Source organism: Gallinula chloropus, assembly GCF_964237585.1.
Source record: "Gallinula chloropus genome assembly, chromosome: 27".
Taxonomy (NCBI): domain Eukaryota; kingdom Metazoa; phylum Chordata; class Aves; order Gruiformes; family Rallidae; genus Gallinula; species Gallinula chloropus.
Genome location: NC_140112.1, coordinates 3,865,946 through 3,888,822, shown reverse-complemented (window position 1 = coordinate 3,888,822; position 22,877 = coordinate 3,865,946). Strand labels below are relative to the sequence as shown.

Sequence of the window (22,877 nt, the reverse complement as noted above, 5' to 3'; positions counted from 1 at the left end):
CGCGCCGCGCGCACCGCCGCCTCTCGCGAGACGCGCGCCGCGGGGCGGGGCGGGGGGGGCGTCTCGCGAGACTTTTCCCCCTCCCCTCCCCGCCATCTTGGTGCGGAGGCGGCCGGCGGTCACCGGGACGCAGAGAGTCGCGCCGCTGCCAGCCCGGTCCCGCCCGCCATGTTCTCCCGCCTCCTCCTCCGCGCCGGTGAGACCGGGGGGGAGTGAGGGGGCAGCACCGCTTCGCTGAGGGGGGAGAGGGGGCGGCCGGGCGGGCGGTGGGTTGTGCTGGGCGAGCTCTGTCCTGACGCGCTCTCTGCCCTCTTCTCCCCCCAGCCCCGGCCGCGCTGAGGACTCTGCCGCCTCCCGTCACCCTGGGGTGAGTGTCCCGGCGGCCGGCCCGGGGGTCTCGCCAGGCAGCGCTGAGGGCTTTGGCCTCCGCCTGAGGCCTAGCGCGCCTCTGGTGTGCCGGCAGCCTGGCCGGCCGCCCTCCCGCCCCGTGCCAGGCCGGGGAACCCTTTGGAAGCCCCTCAGGAGCCCCTCGGGCGTTGTGTTTAAGTGACGTTATTCCGGGCTCTGCCCGCGCCGCTGTGATTAACGCCGTCAGGGTTACGGAGCGGCGGCGGTCGGGGGGAGCCGCTGGAGGTTATCTGGGCCCGCCCCCTTCCCCGAGGAGGCGTGTCTGGCGCAGGCCCGCGGGTTCCGCCGGGGCCTCTCCCGGCGCTGGGCTCGTTCCCTCCCGGTACGGTCCTTGATGGAAACGCTCTGGTTGCTCACAGGGTGCTGCACGCCGCCCGGCCGCTGCACACCACGCAGCCCTGCCCGGCCCCTCTGCCGCCCCTGCCAGAGAAAGGAGGACAAGTGCGGCATGGCTTGATCCCGGAGGAGTTCTTCCAGTTTCTCTACCCAAAAACAGGAGTTACAGGTTAATATATGCTGCTTTTTTTTTATTTTCTCTTTTAAAGCATGTTCAGTTAGGCTTGTTTTAGTCTGTCCACCACTTCTGGCTTCTGAAAATGTAAAATATTCCTTTTATTGCGTGTGTGGAGGGAGGTTGTGAAGGGGAAACCAGTGCCACGCTTCCTGGCTTCAAATCTGGGTGTCTGTGCTTTAAGTAAAGGCCAAAAGTATATCATGAGCTTGATCTTGTAGGAGGATTTATTTGCCTGTTGACCCTCAGAATCTTTAAACAGAGAGTTTTCATTTTTTCTTGGCCTTTTTTCTGAGTGAGCAAAAGCAGCAGGTCCCATGCAAGTTGGAAGCTTCATTCCTGGGGGCCCTTCTCATGGTACCCTTCCCCCTTGGTGGTATATTGGGCGTCTGCTTTTTCTCATGGTGAAAGAGAATGCTTCCTGAGCTGCTTATAAACCATAAACCTCTTAGGTGTTTGACTTCAGTGAACCTCATATGTTTTGCACAAATAATGCTACTGGGGTTTGTTTTTTAGGGCCTTACATGTTGGGAACTGGACTCGTGCTTTACCTTCTCTCCAAGGAAATCTATGTCATCAACCACGAGACCGTTGCAGCTGCCTGTATATTATCCATCATCTTTTATGGTGTAAAAAAATACGGCCCTGCTGTAGCAGATTTTGCTGACAAACTGAATGAGGTAAGAAAAGGAATCAGAGCTTAAATTTGTAGTAGTTAATACCTGCTCTGAGTTAGCTGCCTAATGATTTCAAGGAACACTGTGCCCAGGCTGTCATAAAAATCTGAGTCACATATCTTCAGTGTTGCTTGAACGGGGTATGTTTTAGATCCTATGGTGGCATTGTTAACATAGATCATTCAAAAACTCCACCCCATACCATCACCAATGATTCTTTTAAAGTAGGATTCATTGAGAGCCCTTCTTTTTCAGCCTTGCTCTCCCTCAGTCCCAGCCCTGGCACAGCCCAGCTTACGCAGGCATTTCTCAAATCTGTATGGGGAACTTTGGAAGTTAATTACTAATTGCTTGTTTTCCTTCTGTCTCGCTTCCATTCTGAAGTGTGTTTTTTCTTTCTTCTTTCAGGAGAAGCTCTCAAAAGCTGTAGCTTCTAAAAACGAGCTGATTGAGAGTCTTGAGACTGCCATCGAGCAGGAGAAGAAGGAGCAGTGGCGCCTTGAAGGCCGCAGTTACCTCTTTGACACGAAGCGGGTAAGCTGTGCCAGCTCTGCTGCTCCCTTGCACTGGGTGCTCTTAAATTGCTGAACATGGAACAGAATCACAGAATCACCAGGTTGGAAACAACCTTTGAAGATCATCAAGTCCAACCAATCCCATCCTAAGCTAAACCATATCCCTAAGTACCTCATCTACCCTTTTTTTAAACACATCCAGGGAAGGTGACTCAACCACCTCCCTGGGCAGCCTGTGCCAGGCCCTGACAACTCTGCCAGTAAAGGGATTTTTTTCTGTTACCTAATCTAAATCTGCCCTGACCCAGCTTCATGCCATTTCCCCTTGTCCCATCTTCTGTCCCCTGGCTGCAGAGACCATTGCCCACCTCTCTACAACCTCCCTTCAGGTAGTTGTAGGTGGTGATAAGGTCTCCCCTCAGCCTCCTCTTCTCCAGGCTGAACACCCCAGCTCCCTCAGCTGCTCCTCAGAGGATTTGCCCTCCAGCCCCTTCCACAGCCTGGTTGCCCTTCTCTGGACTCGCTACAGAATCTCAATGTCCTTCTTCTGGTGAGGAGCCCAGAACTGGCCCCAGTACTCAAGGTGCGGCCTCACCAATGCACCATACAGGGGCACAATCACTTCCCTAGACCTATTGGCCACACACACACCATTTTCCCTCTGTGTTGGCAGCAGGGCCAATCCCTCCGCCCGATCCAGTGACTTCTGTGATACAATCCATCCCACTGTTCTCTATTCCTGCTGAGCTCTGACCCTTCCACTCCATCTTCTCTGCCTAGAACAATATTGCCATGTTGCTGGAAATCAATTACCGGGAAAGGCTGCTGATGGTGTACAACGAGGTGAAGAAGAGGCTGGACTATCAGGTGGCCTTGCAGAACCTACGGCGCCAGAAGGAACAAGATCACATGATTCAGTGGGTGGAGAAGAACGTTATCCAGAGCATCACACCTCAGCAGGTACTTGCTTACTTGAGGTTGGCTTTATGTTTTAGTCTGCACAAAGATCTGCTGTGGCGTGGTTCTGGCCAGGTGCTGGGGTGGCTTCCAGATGTGGCTGCAATACGTTCCTACCACCAAGTAAGAGCTGACAAGGCCTGTTACTGGGCACCTGATGGTTGTGTGGCCTGTGATTGAAGCTGGAATCAGGCAGGGTGGTGGTTGCAGCATTGGGCAGAGCTTGTGATAAGATGGATAGAGGCTCTGTAACAGGTCAGGGAACTGTAAGGCTGTGGCAGGAGATCTGCTGATGTCCTTTCTGCTGAGGAGTGATGCTGAGAACAGGAAAAATAAATCACATTCCTAGTGCTGCACACAAATCTGGCAGTGCAGGTCGTTGTTTGGAGCTGAATCTCTGACCTCATCAGCTGTAATTACATCCCTTTTAATCTCATTTTACTGATGCAGAAAGGAGTATGGGAAGTGCACTAGGATTCTGTGTTGCTTGTTTAAATGTCTCCCATAAAGGCTTGCTTCTGAAAGCTGTCTGCCTTTCTTTTGCAGCAGAAGGAGAGTATTGCCAAGTGCATTTTGGACCTGAAGGCACTGTCGAAGAGCGCGCAGGCAGCGGTGTAACCATGTCTGAGTCCCCCGACGTGTCTCACTACTTACTGTTGGAAACTGTATGATTCTAAAGTGTCATTAAACAAACAAAACACTCTGCTGTCTCTCTCTAGCAGTAGCAACAGTCGTTTCTTTTTTGTGTTTGCAGTAGCCAGGTCGGTCACCTAAACCACTGCAGTCAGTTTATAGTGGGCATTATTTGCAACCACAGTGTCTACAGTTCTGCTTGGTTCCTGCTTTGGGCATGAATGCTTCCAGAGAGAAGGTAGAGAACTTCTGAGTGAAATATCCTGTTGCTAGTACAGTTTTGGGGTTAGAGTTCTGGGTGAGGATGACCTGCAGATGCTGGAACTGGAAGCCGCTCTGAAATCAGAACAAGTGCCAGTGCTCCCATTTACCTAGTCCAGCGCTTGGAGGTGCTCTGAATGAACGTCCTTGTTTTTAAAACGACCTGAAAAAACTCCACTTTTGTAACATACCTTCAAATAGTGATGAAAGTGCCTTCCTGTTATGTGAAAAGATGATGCAGCTGGCAGGAAGTGTATCAAAACATACCGGAAAGCTGGGGTTCAGCTGAACTTGCCAGTGTGAAGCCTAGAACAGCGGAGCGGATAAGCTCAGGCCAGGGGGTGAGCTCTTTCTGGATTTTCATAGGAAAAAAAGCTGCTTTTTCTCTCTTCCATCTCACAAGGAAAACAGTTTTCTGTGTGTTATGGTAGGAATTAGTATGATCCTTTTCCTCTTAGAGGCAACTCTTCCTCTGAAGGATTCTGCTGTCTCTCAGATGTCCCAGCTGGGCAAAGCACTAACCTATGTGTAACCTCATCCTTTCTGTGGTGGGAAGTGATTTGATTAGTAAATTAACTTAGGTAAGCACACGTGGGTGTGCTTGTGTGCCTGTTTGTATGGATTGGCACAGCAGTAGGGAAATGCTTTTTTTTAATGGAGTTAATAAGATATCACAGTTTTCTACACTTATTCCAAGTGAGTTCAGCAAAAAAGGTGCTTTTCAGAGGCAAGAACTGCACTAAAAAGTAAGCAGCCTTAAACCCAGCTCTCCTCTTGATGAGCGGTTCCTGAGAACACAGGTGTTTTTGTAGTTCCCTGTTGGCTGCTTTTTTTTTTCTAATAGAAAAGTGAAGTTGCTCAACTTCCACATTTGTGAAACCCCACATCTGAATGAGACTCGAGCTGTCGCTCGTTATAAGGGGGACGCTGTTCACACATCGGGCAGTTCAACGGCCGCGCTGCCGCCTCAGGAGTTCCCTGCTGCAGGTGAGCTACAGCGTGAGGTACAGTGGAGCTGTGTCACTTCTTGTGACTCTCTCAGGTGGGGAACTGGGAGGAGTTAACTGGTTTGACTCTTGGAATGTGGGCAGCAGTAGAAAATGATGACAGCGTGGGGAACAGGATGTTTGCTTTGATTTTCCTGGCAGCAGCAATTCTGTGTTACACCGAGCCCTCCGCAGGTCACACGGTGGGGAATCACAGGGTGGGGAGGTTGGTAGTGCCCTGGTATTGCCCAAGCTTTAAGATTCTACCTCAGGTTTGAGAAGTTACCGTTCCTGCTGTGGTGAGAAAAGCCTAACTTGAGAAAGAAGAATGTAGAGGGGTGTTTTGTCAGAGCTGCTGCTTATGCAAATGTTCATACTGTTCCCTGGGCACCAGCTGCTGCAAGAGCAGCGCTGTGGGTGCTTCTGTGGTGACTGTCCCTGTGAAGGCAGCAGCATGTGTGTGCACAGGACACTGTGAGCCAGGACTCACACTCCACAGCTGCTGGCTTTGCTGTTGTGCCTGTGTGCTGGTCTCTGTAAGGCGTCTGAAAGGCTGATAGAAGCAAAGGGACATCTCCGAGCTGGAAGAGGGTGACAGGTTTGGTTTGTTCTTGTGTGGGAGCATGTGTATGGCTAAAAATAAAACTTTTTTTTCCCTCCTCCCTTCCTTTCAGCTTCTCTTGCTGCTCCTTAGGGTTTGGTGAGGATGGGAGGTCGCTACTCAAAACCAAGTGCAGGTATTTTCATCCTTCAGAAACTTCCTTAGATGCAGTGTTCTTGACTAGGTTGGTCCTGTCCTGTCTTCAAAGGGCTGTCTTGGGGAAGCTCGGCAGGAGGTGGGAGTGTTTGGGGAAGAGCTGAGTGGCTGACAAAGGCTGCTGTGGCATCCTAGTAATATAACTCAATTTTCCCACCTGATCTTCCCACTTGGAGCCCTTGCTCACAGTAATACTTGAATAGGCACATGTGTCTCGGTGGTGGTTGTTGCTTGTGATATTCCTGGAGAGGTGAACACGTTTTAAACCCAGGTTTTGATAGATTATTTTGTCTCTGTTGGCTTCCAGTTACCCCAGAATCGATTCCCACCACTGTCACTGTCCGTACCACCGTCCACACCACTGTGTACACCTCTACAGCTGACTTAACAGCTTCAGAAGTCCAATGCTGGATTGACAAGTAAATGCTCCACCTTTGTTTCCTGACTTCAAGCACAGAGCTCGCTGAGCCTGTGGACTCCCTCTGTAAAGGAGGAGTTATATGTGATATGTTTTGTGTCTTGGGGTTTTAAAAGGTTGCTTAGAATTTCCTAGCCTGTGCAGTAGGTGCTGAATTCATAGTAGCACTTAATGCAAACACAGACCATGTAATCTGATGGGGTGTGGGATAAGCTCTGTGTCCCATTGCATAAAGTCTGGTGGATTTGAGTGCTGTTCTTCATCACCTCTGATAAAACTGGGTGTTCTGACTCTATTTTCTGTGCATCAACAGCCGTGAAATACTGTATGTATCACTGGCCTTTATCTCTGGAGTCCTGTTTGCAGCTGTGGTTTTTGCAGTCATCTACCTATGGAGAAGAGGTAAGTGGCAGCCTGACGTTACAGACCTGGTGGCAGAGAAGTGCAATAACAGCCTGTGCTTCGGGTGGAAGAGGGTTTCTGGGCTCCTCGGCTGCGTCTTACCACAGGAGGGTTTTGAAGTCACCTCTACAGAGGTTCCTTTGAAAGAGGCTTAAACAACGTCTTCCTTGATCGATTAATGTATTGATGAACAGCTCGTTCCTGGCAGTAACTCCTCAGGAATCATCCCAGGGGTTGTTTTCATGGAGGAATTAACTTTAGTACTGATGAGTTGTGGGTTTTGCTGGTTGGTTTTGGTTTGGGGTTTTTTTAGTTTGGGGGTTTTCTGTCCTAACACTGGCCACACCAGTGTCATCCACACCAAATCCAGTGGTCACTTTTATCCCAGGCTCTTCCCAGAGGTGGGCAAAGGCTTGGGCTGCCAAACTGCTGGCTTTGCAGTGGTGAAGGTCTGGGACAGGTATACGAGCTGTGCCTCAGCCACACATGCTCTGGTGCTGCTCCTGAGTCTCTCTTGCTGTCTCCAAACATGCAACAAACAGCTGACACTCCTCTCCTGCTCCTTCCCAGGCTCTCAGAGGTCCCGCCACAACCTGCAAGGGGAAGTTCCCTCCCAGACAGCAACTGAGGAGTCAAAGAACGATCAGGTAAAGGTCACAACTGGTGCTTGTAACGCTTCATACTTCAGAGTCTTGATAGAGTGGTGAATATCAGTTTGTCAGGGGAGCAAAGAGATTGGCTCTTGCACTGCTTGAGTGTTAAATAATGGTTCTTTTGGCTAAGGATAAGTGATTACTTTTGCACATCCAAGGCTTCAGCCTCTGCTTAAAGCTCAGGGAATTAAATTACTGTCCACATACCTCCTCATGTAAGAGGAAAGATACTCCTGCTCTGTTATCACCAGGCTCAAATGCCATATTCCCTGTGTGTTTCAAGGCTTCTGGGGCTTAACTAAACCACTCATTAGGCAGGTAAGGGGAAAATATTTTTTAAAGGCAAGTGTTTCTGTAGTTCTCCTTCGTGGTGTTGATGCTTTGGAAGCCTCTAATGCAGAGTTAACACAGGATCCTGAGCCAGACTAACCACTGGTCTGACCCAGCACAGCATGTATGTGTTTCCCATGTGCAGGGACACTATGGCTACTCAGAGTGCATGGAGTTGAGGACAAATTAAGGGCAGGAAATCCATGCTGAAGTGTGATGCCTGCACACCCTCTGATGTCTGGAACCTCTTTCTCACCCTCAGAGCGAGGTTGCCTACACCACTGTGGTCTTCCAGAAAACTCGGGCACCGGTGGCTGTGTGAGGATGAAGCTGCCAGTGGGATGAAGATGCTTGTGCTTCCTGAACAGCACGTGGAACGTTCTGTCAAGGCCAGAGTGCCCTGGGGAGCACCAGCAGCGCCGTACGTAACATCACCTCATTTAACAGCTGCACAGGGAAACGAGTGTCTCCTGCCCCGAGCTGCTTCCCAACCCTTGTGGACAAATTGGTTTTATACCATATTTCATCTGTAGAAATCCCAGTGAGTCCCTACAACCCACCTGTGTGTTTGCTGAAGTACCAGAGAGAATCAGAATCTGGAAATGTTTCTCTCTCTTCATGTCTGTGCCTTTGTTCCCCCTCTTCTGTCACCAGCCATAGTGTTGCCCAGTGCTCTGATGAGTTATTTGGTGCTTATTGGAGTTGTGATGATGAAATGTTTCTGTGCACATGTCTGCTTCCTGATTGGGTCACATAACAGAAATGCACACTCACAGTGTGACAGTCAACATCTCTGGACGTGCTTGTTCGTGTGTTACTACCCACAGTGTCCTAAATACATTGTGAAAAGTTAAAAATCATCCTTTTTGATAAACTGGGGAATGAGTTACTGCTGGGACTCAGCCTTAGCAGCCACAGAGAAGCTTCTCTGCACCTTCCTGTGCCCAGGTTGTTGTTGGAGGAGCTATAGTGACTCCCACCTGCTGTTCAGCACTTCTAAGAGGCTGAGTTGGAGCCAAGTTTCCAGCTGCCTCATCCCTCTGGGCTTCACAAGGCTCCTTGCCTGTGGTCACCAGAGAGTGTCAGGCTCTTGCAGGGGTTCCTCTCTTCTGAAAAAGCAGATGTTTGCATGCAGGCTGTTGTCTGTAGAGGAACCTCTCAGACAGGACAATTGTCCCAGGTCCTGCAGCCTCCTGTGTGCCTAACTCCATCCCAGCCAGACCCTGGACAGTGTTGCAGCTGAAGACAGCAAGTCTGACCCCTGAGAAGCTTTGAAGGAGTGTGGCTGGGACAGCAGCATGAAGCCACAGCTGGATTTAGCCCACTTGTGAGGTGTGTTTGGTGGATTCCAACAAGCAGTTAGCAGAGCTTGTGGGGGTGTCCTGCGTCCCCAGCTACAGGAGCTGGTGGAAGTCCAGGGGACCACTGAAAAGCAGGTGCATGAGCACCATGTCATCCTGCAACCTGGCTCAAGAGGTGTTGTGGGTAAAGCTGCTGACTGCTCTGCAGGGTTGGGTGGAGAGCTTGTGGTCTCCTTGGTTGCTGTTATCTGCTCTCAGTCAGGGCAGTTTCTTCAAGCACTATTTAATAGCCAGACTACCATAATGCTCCTGAAAATGTGGAGCTGCTGAGAGGTTTGTGAGGGATGCTTGTGGTTGGTGTAGAACTGTTGGTTTCTTTGGGGTTGGTTTTGTTTAAAAATAATGTTGCTCTGCTGCCAGGCAGCAGCCAAGAAATGGGAAGGTCTGGAAGTTTATCTGCCTTGCACAAAGGCTACTTCACTGTGGTAGCAAGAACGCTGCTTACCTGAGTCAGACAGTGTTAGTTTCTGTGTTAGAAATGTAAGGACATGTGGCTCACCGCAGGTTTCAGCCCACACAGACCGAGCCCCAGCTGGGATGTTGGGTTTTCAGAGATGTTTCCTTACCACGAATTGTACCAGGACTGTGTGCAGCCACCCTCTGCACTCTGTGAGGTGCTGTGACCCAGGGCGCCCACCTACAGAGCTGAGCCCTTGGGGATGGAGCGTGACAGAGCATCTTGTTTGTGGTGTGGCTGCTGGCAAGAACCAGACTCACCCCAGAGCATCACTCTGTCCCTCCCTTTCCCACCCCAAGAGCTCTGTATAGTCATTTGCCACCAGCTAGCACTTTGTTTTATAGACAGCTAGAGGAATTTGTGACAAAGCAGAGGAGGGGATGTGTCCCCTCTGTTGTGCTGTTCTGGCTCTCCTCCTTTCACTAGATTGCTGCTGGAGGTGCTGTACTTGTGGTCTCCCTAAAGCAGGAATTTTCCTGGGCAGCACAACTTGTCCAACCCTGGGAGGGTGGAAATGGGTCCTGGATCAGATGGTGCTTTGAAGGATGCCCAGGCAGCAGTGGGCTCGGGTGGTCCCTCACAGTTTGGGACTGATAGTCTGGTTGCCACATTAAAGGGATGGATTATTAGAGTGACAGTGATGCTGACATGACTGTCAGGCTGAATTTCCTTCAGCCAGCAACGAGTCAGCTCTGGGAGGAGAGTTAAATCCTTTGCCTCCCTGAGTGATGCCTGTCCCTGTGTGGGCTGCTGGCGTGTGCCTTCCTCACCTTCACACCCCGTGTAGGCATCACACAGCCTGTTTGGTCTCTGCCTGGGGCTGAAGCCTCAACTATTTCCAGAGTAACCTCTGGAAGTGAGAACCAGGGGCTTAGACATTTCCCAGCTGCTGCTCTGCCTTACAGAGGCTCCATGGCTGAAAGGTGAGCTGCTGCCTGGGGTTCCCTCCCAGGGGGCTGAGCATCCCCTGCTCAGTCCTCTCCTTAAGCCTTGTTCTCTAGGGGTGTGCAGGCAGCCTGCTAGGAATTTGGGGCTGCCCCTCTTCCTTCAGATTCTCAGAAATACCCAGGCAAAGTTTGCTGTGCCTCATTCTACTGAGTGATTTTCTGCTCTTGAGGTGGGACCTGTTTTTCTGCTGCAAGCAATCGGGTCTATCAACCCATAATGAGAGGCTGTGTACTAGCATTCTGCTGTGCTCAGGCAGCAACTTCCTCTGCTGATCTGTTTATTAATAGAATCAAACACTGTGTAACAGGGCAGAGCTTTGGCCCGTGACAAGGGTTACATCAGATAGCAAATGGAGATGTCTGATCTCAGCTAAAGGAACAAACGCCAGCCCTGTCTGAGATAACTCACAGAATTGCACACTCCCTTTTCTGCCTCTCTAGACTGCTTTAAAGAAAGATACAAGGGGAGGAAAAAGAGCCTGGCCTTTGATGACCTGTTCTCAGCTTGAGCCACGTTCCCTAGGCACAGGCTGTGTGAGCTGTGGTGCAATATGTGCTGCTGTTTCCGTGGTGTGCGAGTCAGGGCACCAGCTGGAACGGTGTGGAGACTTCAAGTGGGGGGTGTTTTTTGATGCTGGTGCCAGAAGAACACACTGAATTAATGCAAAACCCATCTTACCTTTATTATTATTCATAAAATGCGACAGCAGCGACTGCAGCACAAGTTGACCAGGCTCAAATTTATCTCCTAAATTGACAGAGAGGACAAAAAGGGTGTGAGGAAGGTCAGTGGGGCCATGCCTGGAGCACAAACTCTCTGTTGCCAACAACAAAGAACACATTTATCCCATTTTTCAGTGGACCCAGCCAATCCTTATGGAAAAAACCCAGCACTGGATAAAATTTGTCCTAAGTATCTGTTCTGTATTTTGCAGCTGGTTAATATGAAGATGTATCTAGGCACACGTTTGCATACACCTTTAGAGCAGTATCCAGATCTGCAACAGGCTGCTACAGAAAAACCCCAACTGTTCTTCAGGGTTACAGAGGAAACTTGCAGCAAATCCCATTTAAACCAGGTGTTAGGGAACCAGTCTGTGACTGCAGGGAGAACAGGCTGTGCAGGAAGAACCCCTGGAACCGATTTTCAGTAAAAGAATTAGGAAAATGCATCCTTGGTGGTTTACATAAAGCTGATTCTATCCTTGGGTAAGGAGCTGGGGAAGGAGGGAAGAACTTAAATGTATCATTAGCTTATTTTCTGACAGTCATCTCTCCCTGGCAGCCACCCTGTCCCCAGCAATTCCCGTTGGTGAACAGCTTCAGTGTGTTCAGCTCCTGCCTGCTGCTCCGTGCCTGAGGTCGATTTTGCAGGTTTCTGGGCTGCTGGATCTAAAAGCAATGGGATTCTCCTGCTGACAGGTCATCCCCCAGGGAAGAGGAGGGTCACAGCACCAGTGCGTCTTCTGGCCCTCCAGCCGGGACGAGCAACAGTGGGCGAGGGCAGCTTGGCAGCGCGGTTGTTCATCTGCAGGTGGAAGCGTCACAGGAGATGCTGGTGTTACAGTGGGCAGGTGCTGCTGGATCAGAAAGAGTCAGGGCCAGTCTGGCTGTCCTTAAAGGGGTCCTTCAGGAAGGTGGGAGAGGGGCTGGTCACTGGGGAGTGCAGGGACAGGACACAGGGCGATGGCTTGAAGCTGTAAGAGGGCAGGGGTCCGTCAGATGTTTGGAAGGAATTCTTTACTCTGAGAGTGGGGAGGCCCTGGAACGGGTTGCCCAGAAAGGTTATGGAAGCCCCATCCCTGGAGGTGTTTAAGGCCAGGTTAGATGGAGCCTTGAGCACCCTGGTCTAGTGAGGGTGTCTCTGCCCTCAAGAGGGTGGTTGGAACTTGATGATCTTTGAGGTCCCTTCCAACCCAAAGAAGTCTATGAGTCTGTGGGCTGTAACCAGGCAAAAAGAGAAGTCAGAATTATACCAAGGAGTGTTCTCAATCTGGAGTTTAAACTCAAGGTGAGCAATTGCTGGTTATACCAGGATCCGAGCTAGGAGCCAAGATCCTGTCTTGGCAGCAGCGCTGTCGGCTGCTGGGCTACCAAACGAGAGCACTCAAGGCCATAAATACCAGCTGAGAGGCCCTGTGAAATGAACCTGCTTGCCTGGAAGCCATGAGCATGGCAGCAAGCAGAGCTCTCTGGGTACCATGATGCAGAAGATCAGAACTCATCCTTTTGAGCCCAATGTCAGACGTGCAGGGGTAAAGTAACAGGAGTTTGTCCTTCTCACAGAGCAGTTTGTGCAAGAGCTGAAACAGGACACACGTTTTCCCCCTGAGCTTCTTGAGAAAGCACAGTGCTTTATCAGTGGTCTGGTACACATCAGCCAGGCAACATTGGTTCGTTGTTTATGACTGTTGGTCTGTCTGCTCTGTAAAAACTGGCTCTGTTTTTTTGCAGAGGAGATAGGTCCTTACAATCAAAAGGTATGTGTTCTTGAACTTCTTTATCTTGCAGGCGTAGACGATGGGGTTCATGGCAGAGTTGGCATGGGACAACAGGATTCCCAAGTAGATAAAACCCCTGGGGATGTGACATTCAGGGTAAAAATAAGTAATGCAGTTTATAATGCACAGAGGCAACCAGGATACGGCGAACAGGAAGAGGACAAGTGCTAGAGATTTGGCTGTCTTGAACTCCCGTCCATAAAAATTCCCTCTCACGTTGAGGGTACCTTGACTGAGCTTGTTCCGGATGATGTAGAAGATCTCAATGTACAGAGCACACATGATGAACAGGGGGACGAGGGTCCATGTGAAGAAGCAAAAATAGACCAGGAAATCCATCCTCATCACAGAGAGAAACTGGCACTGGAGAAGGTCAGAGGTTCTTGTCTTGTTCCACCCGACCATGGGGACTAACCCTGCCAGCAGCGAAAGGACCCAGCACACGCCCAGCGCCCACCACACTCTCCTCTCTGTAGTGATTGCTTTGTACCTGTGGGGGAAGGAAGCCCAGCTCATGTTAAATTGGGGGTGTTTAAGGTAATGAAGGATGGTCTGAAGAACCCAAATCTTCAGATATTACAGATTCCTTGTCTCAAAGTGGAGTATTGGCCTGGGGGAGGGGGTGGGGGGATGTAGGGAATGAAATCTCGTTTTGAGACAAACCCCAACCCTTCCTTCTGTAACAGCTACTCTGCAGCACCCGTGAGATGACCCGTGCTCCACTTCCCCTCTTTGTAATCCGCTATTTTCAACTATTCTGTTTCTTGTTTCAGTATGACCTTGGTCCTCCTCTTGCCCAGCTCCTGCTTTTCTCCCACCAGCAGACCTGGTACTCCTCAGCGTCCTTCGGGGCACCTGGCTCTCTATGTCTGGTGTAAGTCAGTTGCAGGACCGAATTGATCTTTATTCTGCAATTCTATATGTCCTTCCCCACTACAAAATGAAGATGCCTGAGGTTGTGCTTTGCATTTCTGGCATCGTTAGTGGCAGAGGAGAGTTCCTGCTCTAGCCAACCTGTCCTGGGTGAGGGCTTGGGCACGGGTATTTCTCCAGGTGCAAGCAGGGGGTTAGAGTAAGCATGAGTTAGACAAAGGCTGAGTTAAGGAGGAGAGAGGATGTGGCACCTATGGGGCAGCGGCTGAGCATGGCAAAGCTGGCAGGAGCGGGGCAAGGGGAGGGCAGTGTGGTGGTCCAGCACTCACCTGGTTGGCAGCTTCACTCGCAGGTACCTGTCGATGGCGATGGCCAGGAGGGAGAGGATGGAGGCATTGGTGAAAACCACCAGCAGGCAGCACATGAACAGGCAGGTGTAGAAGTGGATGGTGATGCTCAGACTCACCACGATGGCCAGGGGGACGACAAGGATCCCCACGGCGATATCGGCCAGTGCCAGGGAGACGATGAAGTACAGGGTCGTGTTCTGAAACGTGGAGTTCAGCTTCACCACCCAGATGACCAGGATGTTTCCCAAAGTGGCAAACAAAGCAATCAGGCACTCAACACCGATGTAAATCCCATCCAGGCTGCCCAGGGCCAGGCTGTTATTTGGCATGGTGAGTTCTTGGGGGTGCTCCCACGCTGGCTTGAGCTGCAGAAGTGAGGAGCGTGTGCATCGATGACCTCATGTGGGGCTTGTCCTCCGTGTCTAGTGATTCCAGTGGCTCTCTGGCATACAAACCCCTTCCTATTTCACATCCTCAGCATTCGCCAGCAAATCAGCTGTTGCCTTTCCCCAGAGCTGCAAATACCTTAGCATCCAGGAAACGTTCCCCGCTCTGGACGCATCTCCTGAAGCTCACAGCATCCCTTCAGCAGCCTGGTATCAGCAAAACTCTCTGGAAATCTAGTGAAAAGGGTAAAAAAGGGAAAGCTTCCACAAGCCGCTTACAGCAACGTATAAGCAAGTACTGAGCCTGCTTCCCCTTCTCAGCCACAGTATAAAGTGAGAGAACTGCGGCCAGAGTGCAAAGCTGCCCTTTATCAATCAAGATAATCGCTCTGCAGACACTGTAGGAAATGGGGCCCTTGGAGGATGCTCAAAGGGCACTTCATTGGATCCCAGTACTTGATTTCACTTGGACTCTGCCATCTCAGTTAAGGCACTGTGAGTGGTGCAAACCTGCTCTTTGCTTGGACCGTTCTCAGTCTGGTAAAACCACTATCTGAATCTGGTGACATTTTCAGTGCAAGCCACTTGTTTCCACTAGAAATCACTATCCAGCCAACCAAGCCACGTTCAGAGCAGCGTGCTTCCCTGGGCTTCCCTGGGCTTTGTTTAGAGAAGACAGAAGCCCAGGAAAGGTCTGTGCAGTGATGTGAAATAGGGGGAGAGGGTGTGGAAGCTGCGACCTGCCTGCTGTGGGTGAGCTCAAGGTGTGTTGCTCCTTGAGGTGGAGCTGCAGCACAGGAGCTGCTCCTGTTGCAGATGAAACTGAGAAGATGCAAACCCTGAGCTCGTGTCAGCCTGCGAGTCGCTGGCTCTTGAACAGGGACAGACACAGACACACGCAGGGAGCAAACAGCAAGTGAGCAATTAGGTGGCATGTGCCATGTTAGTGTAACGAAGCCCTGAGTGACCATAGGTGATGTCTGGTTTCCCAGACACCCTCTCCTCCAGCTCTTCCACCCAAAGAAGAGCTTTTTTCTGGCAAAACTGAGGATGGGGAAGTGAAATCAGCCCCAGGAGGCAACTAAATCAGAAATAAATGAGACTTCTTCATTCACTGCTGTCAGAGAGTTGGGCAAATTCTGCTTCCTTGAAATGTGCTGCTTGCTCCCTGGCAGGAGGTTGTGTTGGTAGAAACGCTGCTGGGAAACCAGTGTACTGTCTATAAACAGTCCCAATCTGCAACTGATCTGAGCTGTGCTGGCTTTCTAATCAAATCTGATACAGGGTACAGGAGATAAACCCCAGGATGATGGGTGGCAGAAGCCTGGCACCCAAACAAGCTCCTTCTCCGGGAAGAAGCAGCTTTGGGCAGCTGTGGAAGATGCCTGTCCTCCTGGCTGCCAGCCACGCTCAGGTAAGACTGGTCCCTGCTTCCCTTCCTTGCTCTTCTCAACCTCAGCCACCAGCTTCCTTTTTCTGTCACCCTCTCCTGTGGCTGCAGTGATGCCAAGCAGAGCTGTGCATGGGGCTGGTCCGGGGCTCACCCTCTCTACGCCCACTGCCCAGGCAGCTGCTCTGCAGAACAGAGGAGCTCCAAGCAAGGAGAACTTGGCTCTGGACTGGCCCTTCAGGGAGCAGCTTCTGCAACTGAGGCAGAAGAAATCCTTTCCTTTCGTTTCCCTTTTGCTCACCCAAAATCCAGCTGAGTGTCTTTCACACTTGCACTCTGCACCCCTCCTTTGCATCGGGGGAATGGGCCACATCACTCAAGGGCCCTTGGCCTTCTTTCCTCTGGTCTTGCACCTACACTACACATAGTACAGTCTGAGCAGGCTTCAGAGCAGCTCAGAGATGGGGAGAGCCAGCCACACGGCTGTGTCACCCTGCGTGTGGTTTGCTCACAGTGTGATGCTGCCACTGTACATCTTCTTCTGCAAGCAATAGGAGTGGGGGGACGAGGGCGCAGACCCCAAGGTGCTGGGAGCAAGAGGAACGGGGGGACAAGGGCGCAGAGCCCAGGGCGCCCCGCAGCATCCCCCGCGCCCCTGTTCCTGCGCTGGGCTGATGAAGCTCCGGGCAGCGCGATGCTGCGTTCCGAGCTGGCTCCGGGCAGCCCCAGAGCCCCGTTCCCCTTTGCGAGGGGAAGGTGTGGGGCGCCGGGCCCCACCCGCGGCTGCCGGGAGGGGGCGGCGCTGCCCCGCGGGACTCCCGGTGCCCGTTTCCCCGGGGCTGGCCGGGGCGGTCCCGCAGCCTGGGATGGGTACGGGATGACCGGGGCTGGCGGCGGCCCTTGGCGCTGTTTTTGCCCCGGTACCGGTTCTCGTGGGTTCCTTTTGGTCTGTCCTTTCTAGCAGCCGTGGACTGGAGCTGTGTCTGGGAAAATTGCCTGTCTGCAGCGGACCCACATCCACCTGCCTGTGCGGGGCTGTGACCCGACTGGAAACTGCTGCTGAGCAGAGGGAAGGGGTCCTGCTTCACACCCGGACTGTGTGGTACCCCCAGCCCATCCTTTCTGGGCAGTAAGTGAAGTGAGAAATGCTCCATCACCTTGTTTCATTATCTCAGCGTCGCTGAGAGGAGGGTCCATCCCCTTCCCAGCCAGCACACGACTAACCTGTGCTTCCACTGCCCCAGGGCCCCCCAGTTCCATGGAGAGATAAAAGACCCGAAGGAAAAAAAAGCCCTTTGGGGCCCCATCTCTGCTGGTGCAGCCGAGGGCGATGCCAGCGAACCTGCTGAGCTGCACCTGCCCCCACGGGGGCCAAATCGGGGTGTTTCCACCCAGCAGCCCCCCCGTTCCCCCCGGGGTTGCTGCTGGGGAAGGCACAAGGTGCACTTATTTTCTTCAGATGCTTCCTCCTCCAGGCAGCATCTGTTTCCTGTCCTAAATATGAAAGAACCAGGTTGCTGGGCTGCTGTGACTCCTGTGTCACCAACGGAGGAGGATGAGCCTGTGCCCTTCCCCGGCCTCTGCCCCACATGAGCACAGCTGAGGCAGCTGCAGCAGGAGGGGCTGCCAGTGAGAAGGATCCTCGGCTGCCCAGGGGGATAGGATTCAGTTTTTGTTCCTCCTTAGGTGGACATCAGCCATTGAGCAAAAGCGGAGAGGCTGTCTGACATCCCAGCCCTCTGCTCTGGACAAATGGGAGGATGATTCTCTGTCCCCCACCTCCTTTCACTCCCAGTCCTGCTGTGTGGCACCCAGCCTGTCCCTTGCTCCACCTGCCCAGGGTACAGGCTCCTGGAGCTGGGGGAGCCCCCGAAGCACTCACAGCCCAAGGTAAACTGCTGTGGATCTGCAGCTGGGGTGAGTTTGTGAGCCAGAAATGTCTAGCTTTGGGTTAGATTGGGATTTGAAGGCGTGTTTCTAGCTCATGTTACTGAGCTGATGCAGCAGAGCCCACGGACACCGCAGCTCGAGGAGCAGCTCAGGGCAGGACAGGCTCAGTGCCGGGGCAGCTCCCATGCGGCTGAGCCCAGGGATGATGGAATTCCATGGGGTTAAACAGCATTTGGGATCCTGGTTCCCAAGCACTTGATGGATTTGCCATTTAAAGGCCACAGTCAGCTTGCTCTGCTTCTTGGATGGCTCCAGCAAAAGGCTTCCAGCCATTCCCCAGGGATCCTCCTACATCCTGGTGAGATAAGGATCAGGAAGGGAATGGTCTATCTGCAATCTCCGCTGGGCTCTGAGCACAGATTCCCTTTTCACCGTGGGGTGGAGCAGAGCAGAACAGATCTTCTAGAAAAAAAATATTTCTGAGTGTCACAGCCACGATGTCAGAGTGACATCACCCAACGATGATGGAGCATGTGAGTCAACAACTGCACTGGCTGCCTTTGCTCTGGAGGGGCTAGAAAACACTTGCAGGGAGAAAAAGGCATCCCCCTTGCAGGCAGCCCCCTTACCTGAAAGGAAAAAGCCCAGCAGCCCACAGCCCGGGGGACATGAGGGGTGAGAGCTGTCCTGGCGCTTCCCTGCCTGGAAGGGAAGTGGAAGCAAAGCAGGGAGAGGATGTGAATGTGAAGCAGGGTCACATCTGGGTTAACAGGGAGGGATTGTGGGCTGGTGGATGAGAGCCTGGAGCTTGGCATTGGTGACCAACACCATGTTGATGCTCTGTGCCTCAGTTTCCCCTTTCATGGAAAGAGGAGGGTCGATCTGGTATTGACAGAGTGCTCTGTGAGCTGGGAAGGGATGGGCAGGAACAGGGTCCTTTTCCTCCTGAAACTTCCCATGTGGGCACCGGTTCAGCTGGATGTGGCTGCGGAGGCACGGCGATGTCAAGGAATGCTGCTGGGATTCCTCACAGCTGGGAGAGCCCGGCGAGCACTCCCCTCTGTACATGTGTGGCTCTGCTGAAAGGCAAGGTTCACTGTCCTTAGAATCCGGATTTTCTTCCAAAGATGACTTCAACTGCTGCCAAAAGCAGATTGTCAGTGGAGGATCAGGCCTGGAGAGCTCTTCCCTTTCTGCCCAGTGGGTCTGTGCCTCTCTCTCCTGAGCTGGCTGCCAGCTCCTGCCCCGCCGTGGGAAGAACTTCACTCCTTTTATGTCCCGGGGCCGGTAAAGCTCCCCCGCAGCAGCGGCTCCATGTATGGGGATGGAGCTGCTCAGCTGCTCCCCGGGCACAGCCACCCGCTGCCCTGCGCCTGGGCAGGGGAGATGCTGCTCCAGAGCCCAGTCCTGCACTGGGAGAACAGCAGGAACCGGTGTGACACTTGTGCTCCCCGGGTGCTTTTGCTCAGCTGGATTATGTGGTTCTGGATCCTAAACCTCCCGAAACCCGGGAGCGAGTGTGTGTGGTGTGTCTGCTCTTCTGGCTGAGCTCGTTGGGGAGCGCAGTGCCTGTGTGGGAGGCAGCTGGGGCTGTCAGACCAGTGCAGCTCGGTGGGTTTGCTCCAGGGGGTTGCTGGCCAGGCCACAGGGATGCGGCGGCTGCGGCTCTGGGACAGCTCCTGGGTGTCAAACCTCTGAATGGACAGGGCAGGGGCACAGGGATGGGGCTTGGCCCAACGGTGTCTGTGTGATTCAGACTCAGTTGCCTTGGAGAGGAGGTTTTTATGGTGTCTTTGGGTGCAGCATGGAGGGGTGAGGCCGTGGTCAAGGCAGAGCACCCGGCACAGGGCCCTGCTTGATGCCAAATCTCATCTGCATGGTGATGACCTTCCACAGCCCGTGGGAGCTGTGATCCACCCCGGTTATCCACCTCTCCCTGCCCGAGGCTGCTCCTTTTCTGCAGAGCCCCAGGCTGGCAGTGACCCTTGTTATGCCACTTCCCTGCTGACCCACCAGTTATGGGCCAGAAGGATTCAGAGCTGTGGCTGTGACCAGCGGCAGCAAACGGGCTCCTGCCCAAGCTCAGTGTGTGCCACACACCCACTGAGGGCTCTTGGCACAGCACAGAGCTTCCCATCCCCACTCTTCATTAGCAACTGCTTCAAAATCCCATAGAAGTGGCATAAGATAAATCCCAGGGAGATGAGAGGGGCGCCGGGGCCGCAGTGTTTATAGGAGTCACCTCGCTGACATGGGGACGCTGTTGTGAGGGTTCATCCTGCTGATAACTCTGCATCTGAGTGTAGCAAGGCTGGGGGAGGCAGGACGGGGTGAAACGCTGGAGCTGGGCCCTGAGCTCTCTTCCCAGCTCTCATATTCGACCACTGGCAAATTATTTCACTGCAGATGACTCAACCCCCTCCCTTTTTCCCGCCTTTGGTTCTCTAATCAAACCCAGGTCTTATTTATAGCCTGGCTGTTTATGTCTGGGTAAGCCCAGAGTGGCCCCAATGGCTTAAAAGGATTTACTCCAGCTTTACAGGGTGTAATGAACAGCGGGGTTTGGTCCTGTGGCTGCACTGATGCCCTCGGAGGGGGAGCAGAGGCTTTTCCTGGGCAGTGGTAATTCACATGGAAACAAACACATGAAACCCCACAGTCCCTGGATGGGGTGTCGCAGGCTGGTGGTCTCGGTGTTCCCAAGCCCCCTCCCCGTGCCCCCATGCAAGCTCCTGCAGCAGCATCCACTTGCTGGTCCCTCGGATTGGGGGGGGACACACTGTCCTGTCTGGCCACACACCATGTCGGTGTGGCTGGGAGCAGGGAAGGCACAAGGGGAGGGAAGAAGGACAGAAGGAAAGCCTTTTGGTTCTTAGTTGATCGGAGATGCTACTGAAACAAGTTGTTTTGCAGAGAAGAGGACCTGAGAGGGGACGTGGTGCCCAGAGCCTCCCCGGGAGCTCGGCTCCGTGCCGGCCCAGCCTCTGCAAACAGGAAGATGAGCGGGAGGCTGTCAGGGTCCAGGTTCACCAGGGCGGCTCTGGAGGAAGGAAACACTGTTTACACCTTTTTATTTTTAATTTAGGGATATTTGGATCCAGCCCTTTCTATGCTGTTTGGCAGAAATCGAGGCCTCTTGTTCCACAGTTAACTCAGGGATGCTATTTGCTTCCTAGGGGGGGTGAAAAAAAACCCCAGATCTAGTTTTCTTTGCTGTCTGTTTGCAGCAAAACACCCACCGGTCTCTTGCTGTGGGGAAACAGCTTTTCTGATGGCACCCATTGCCAGGCTTGCTGCCCTGATTCGGGAGGGGGGGGAAACAGATTGCTCTGAACCACCTGCCTCAACACCCGGTTTCGGATCTTGTGACGGTGTAACTGGAGTTTGCCTGTGAGACAGGTGAGTGCTGGAGGAATTGCAGCACACTCGACAGTGGAAGGGGTCTAACCTGAGCATGTTACTGGCTAAATACTAACACAAGGCCCATTGCTGGCCTGAAAATAAGATCTAGTGCCTATTTTGTGCAGCTTTACAGCACCTCAGAGCCCCAAAAGGAGCCGGGAGGTGATGGGGTGGCTGTTTGTGGGAGGTGGGATGGCACAGCCATCGCTGGTTTCGCTGAGGAAGAAGCTCAGGCCGTGCATGTGTGGGAGCTCAGTGAGTGAACGTTGGTGTCCCCAGCTCCTCAGCTCCATTTCCGTCCCACTGCCGACACGTGGGGCGGGCGGGTGAAACTGCTGACTGGGGGTTCTGGTTTGGCAGATGGGAAATGCAAGGCACACGTGCTCGAGGGTTCCGTGCCAGGATGGAACGGGGGAGCCCACGGCTTTCAGGGGTCACGGATGGGGAGGGCACCTGGTTGGAGATAGGTAGGTAGACAGACAGATAGATAGATGGATAGGCAGACAGACAGACAGACAGACAGACAGATAAAGCCACTGTTATTAGTGGTCAGGCTGGAGTCCAGGCAGTGCGCGACATGCATTGTCCCAGCCCCGAGCACATGGCACCTCCAGGAGGGACTGGCTGCTGCATCTCCTGAGCCAGTCCCCATCCCCAGAACTCTGAGCTCAGCTGCAGGGCCAAGGGAGGAGAAGAGCTGTGCCCGGAGCAGACAGACCCGCTGCCAAGCGCTGCCCCTCCATGAAGCCGTGTGCTGCGTATCGGCGGGTGTTTGACTTCCTTATCTTGTGGAAGTTTAATTTGTGGAGGAGATCCTGCCCCCCACTGCCTGCCTGGCATCAGTGGAGCCTCGTGCCCTGCTCCGCAGTCATTACAGCAGGAAGGATCTCCAGGGCAGCCCCGTTACCGCCGGCGTGGCCAAGGGTCCATGGCAGATAACACCCAGGGAGGGGAAGTCGCAGCGGTTCAGGTTACTTGGATACCCAGGGCAAACACTGTAATCGGCTCCTGGAATAGCAAAGCCACCGACAAATGGGTGATTTATGGCCACCTTGAGCTGCAACCTTGAGGGCAGGCGGGAGGGTGGGCATACAGGCAGGCATACAGGCCAGTGGTTGGTCAGGCTCCAAGCACAGACCCAGTGTGGAGGGTCTGGAGCCTGCACTGAGCCACCCCACGCTGCCCCTGCAGAGGGATGGAGGGTGTGGAAGGCGAAGGGAAGGAGCCGTTGGCAGGGCCGGGGAGCCCTGGCTGCTCCCGGGACGGGCCCTGGCAGCTCTGCGGTGGTGACAGGAGCCCTCAGTGAGAACCCGTCAGTCTGGTATGCGGCACCTCACCGCAAGGCACGGCGCAGGCAGGGAAACAAGTGATTCAATGCCCTGATAGCTCTGCGGTTTCTGGAACTCTGGAAATACAAGTGGAGTTGCCCATTATTAAGGGAACTCTAAGAACTGGCCCCAGTCTGTTCGTCGAGTCCAACCGTCCCTGTCCTGTGCTGACCCAGATCCCTGAGCACCTCATCTCCCCGCCTGTTAAACACACCCAGGGGTGGGGACTCAGCCCCCTCCCTGAGCAGCCTGTGCCACAGCCCCACAACTCTTTCAGGGAAGAACTTTTCCCTCCCATCTGCTCTGACCCTGCCCTGGGGCAGCTTGAGCCCATTGTCCCATCTCCTGTCCCCTGGCTGAAGAGACCATCGCCCACCTCTCTGCACCCTCCTGGCAGGGCAGTGGAGGTGGGGAGAAGGTCTCCCCTCAGCCTCCTCTTCTCCAGGCTGAACAGCCCCAGCTCCCTCACCTGCTCCTCAGAGGA

General features: G+C 53.2%; 2 protein-coding genes and 1 long non-coding RNA gene across 3 annotated transcripts; 2 read left to right on the top strand and 1 right to left on the bottom strand.

Annotated features, from left to right (window-relative positions):
• The first annotated feature begins 86 nt into the window (after positions 1 to 86).
• ATP5PB (ATP synthase peripheral stalk-membrane subunit b) lies at positions 87 to 3,769 on the top strand. The gene is made up of 7 exons (XM_084275959.1): positions 87 to 196; positions 325 to 367; positions 768 to 913; positions 1,436 to 1,599; positions 2,005 to 2,130; positions 2,892 to 3,071; positions 3,615 to 3,769. The coding sequence occupies exons 1-7, from the start codon at positions 169 to 171 to the stop codon at positions 3,684 to 3,686; spliced, it is 759 nt and encodes a 252-aa protein (XP_084132085.1). The 5' UTR covers positions 87 to 168; the 3' UTR covers positions 3,687 to 3,769.
• A 2,242-nt stretch (positions 3,770 to 6,011) lies between these two features.
• On the top strand, positions 6,012 to 8,276 carry LOC311201496. The gene is made up of 4 exons (XR_014617867.1): positions 6,012 to 6,124; positions 6,437 to 6,525; positions 7,096 to 7,172; positions 7,771 to 8,276. It is a non-coding gene; the product is annotated as an uncharacterized lncRNA (long non-coding RNA).
• Positions 8,277 to 12,675: 4,399 nt separating this feature from the next.
• Positions 12,676 to 14,326, bottom strand: ADORA3 (adenosine A3 receptor; the record flags this gene model as incomplete). The annotated part of the gene is made up of 2 exons (XM_084275938.1): positions 12,676 to 13,264; positions 13,977 to 14,326. 2 exons carry the CDS (start codon positions 14,324 to 14,326, stop codon positions 12,676 to 12,678), a joined length of 939 nt encoding a protein of 312 aa, XP_084132064.1.
• Positions 14,327 to 22,877: the final 8,551 nt, after the last annotated feature.

What these genes read in the sequence shown, in the direction of transcription:
- ATP5PB (XM_084275959.1), top strand. Translation starts at nt 169, where the DNA reads ATGTTCTCCCGCCTCCTCCTCCGCGCCG. An exon ending in CCGCCTCCCGTCACCCTGGG is followed by an intron (nt 368 to 767) that starts GTGAGTGTCCCG and finishes GGTTGCTCACAG; the next exon opens with GGTGCTGCACGCCGCCCGGC. An exon ending in CCCAAAAACAGGAGTTACAG is followed by an intron (nt 914 to 1,435) that starts GTTAATATATGC and finishes TTTGTTTTTTAG; the next exon opens with GGCCTTACATGTTGGGAACT.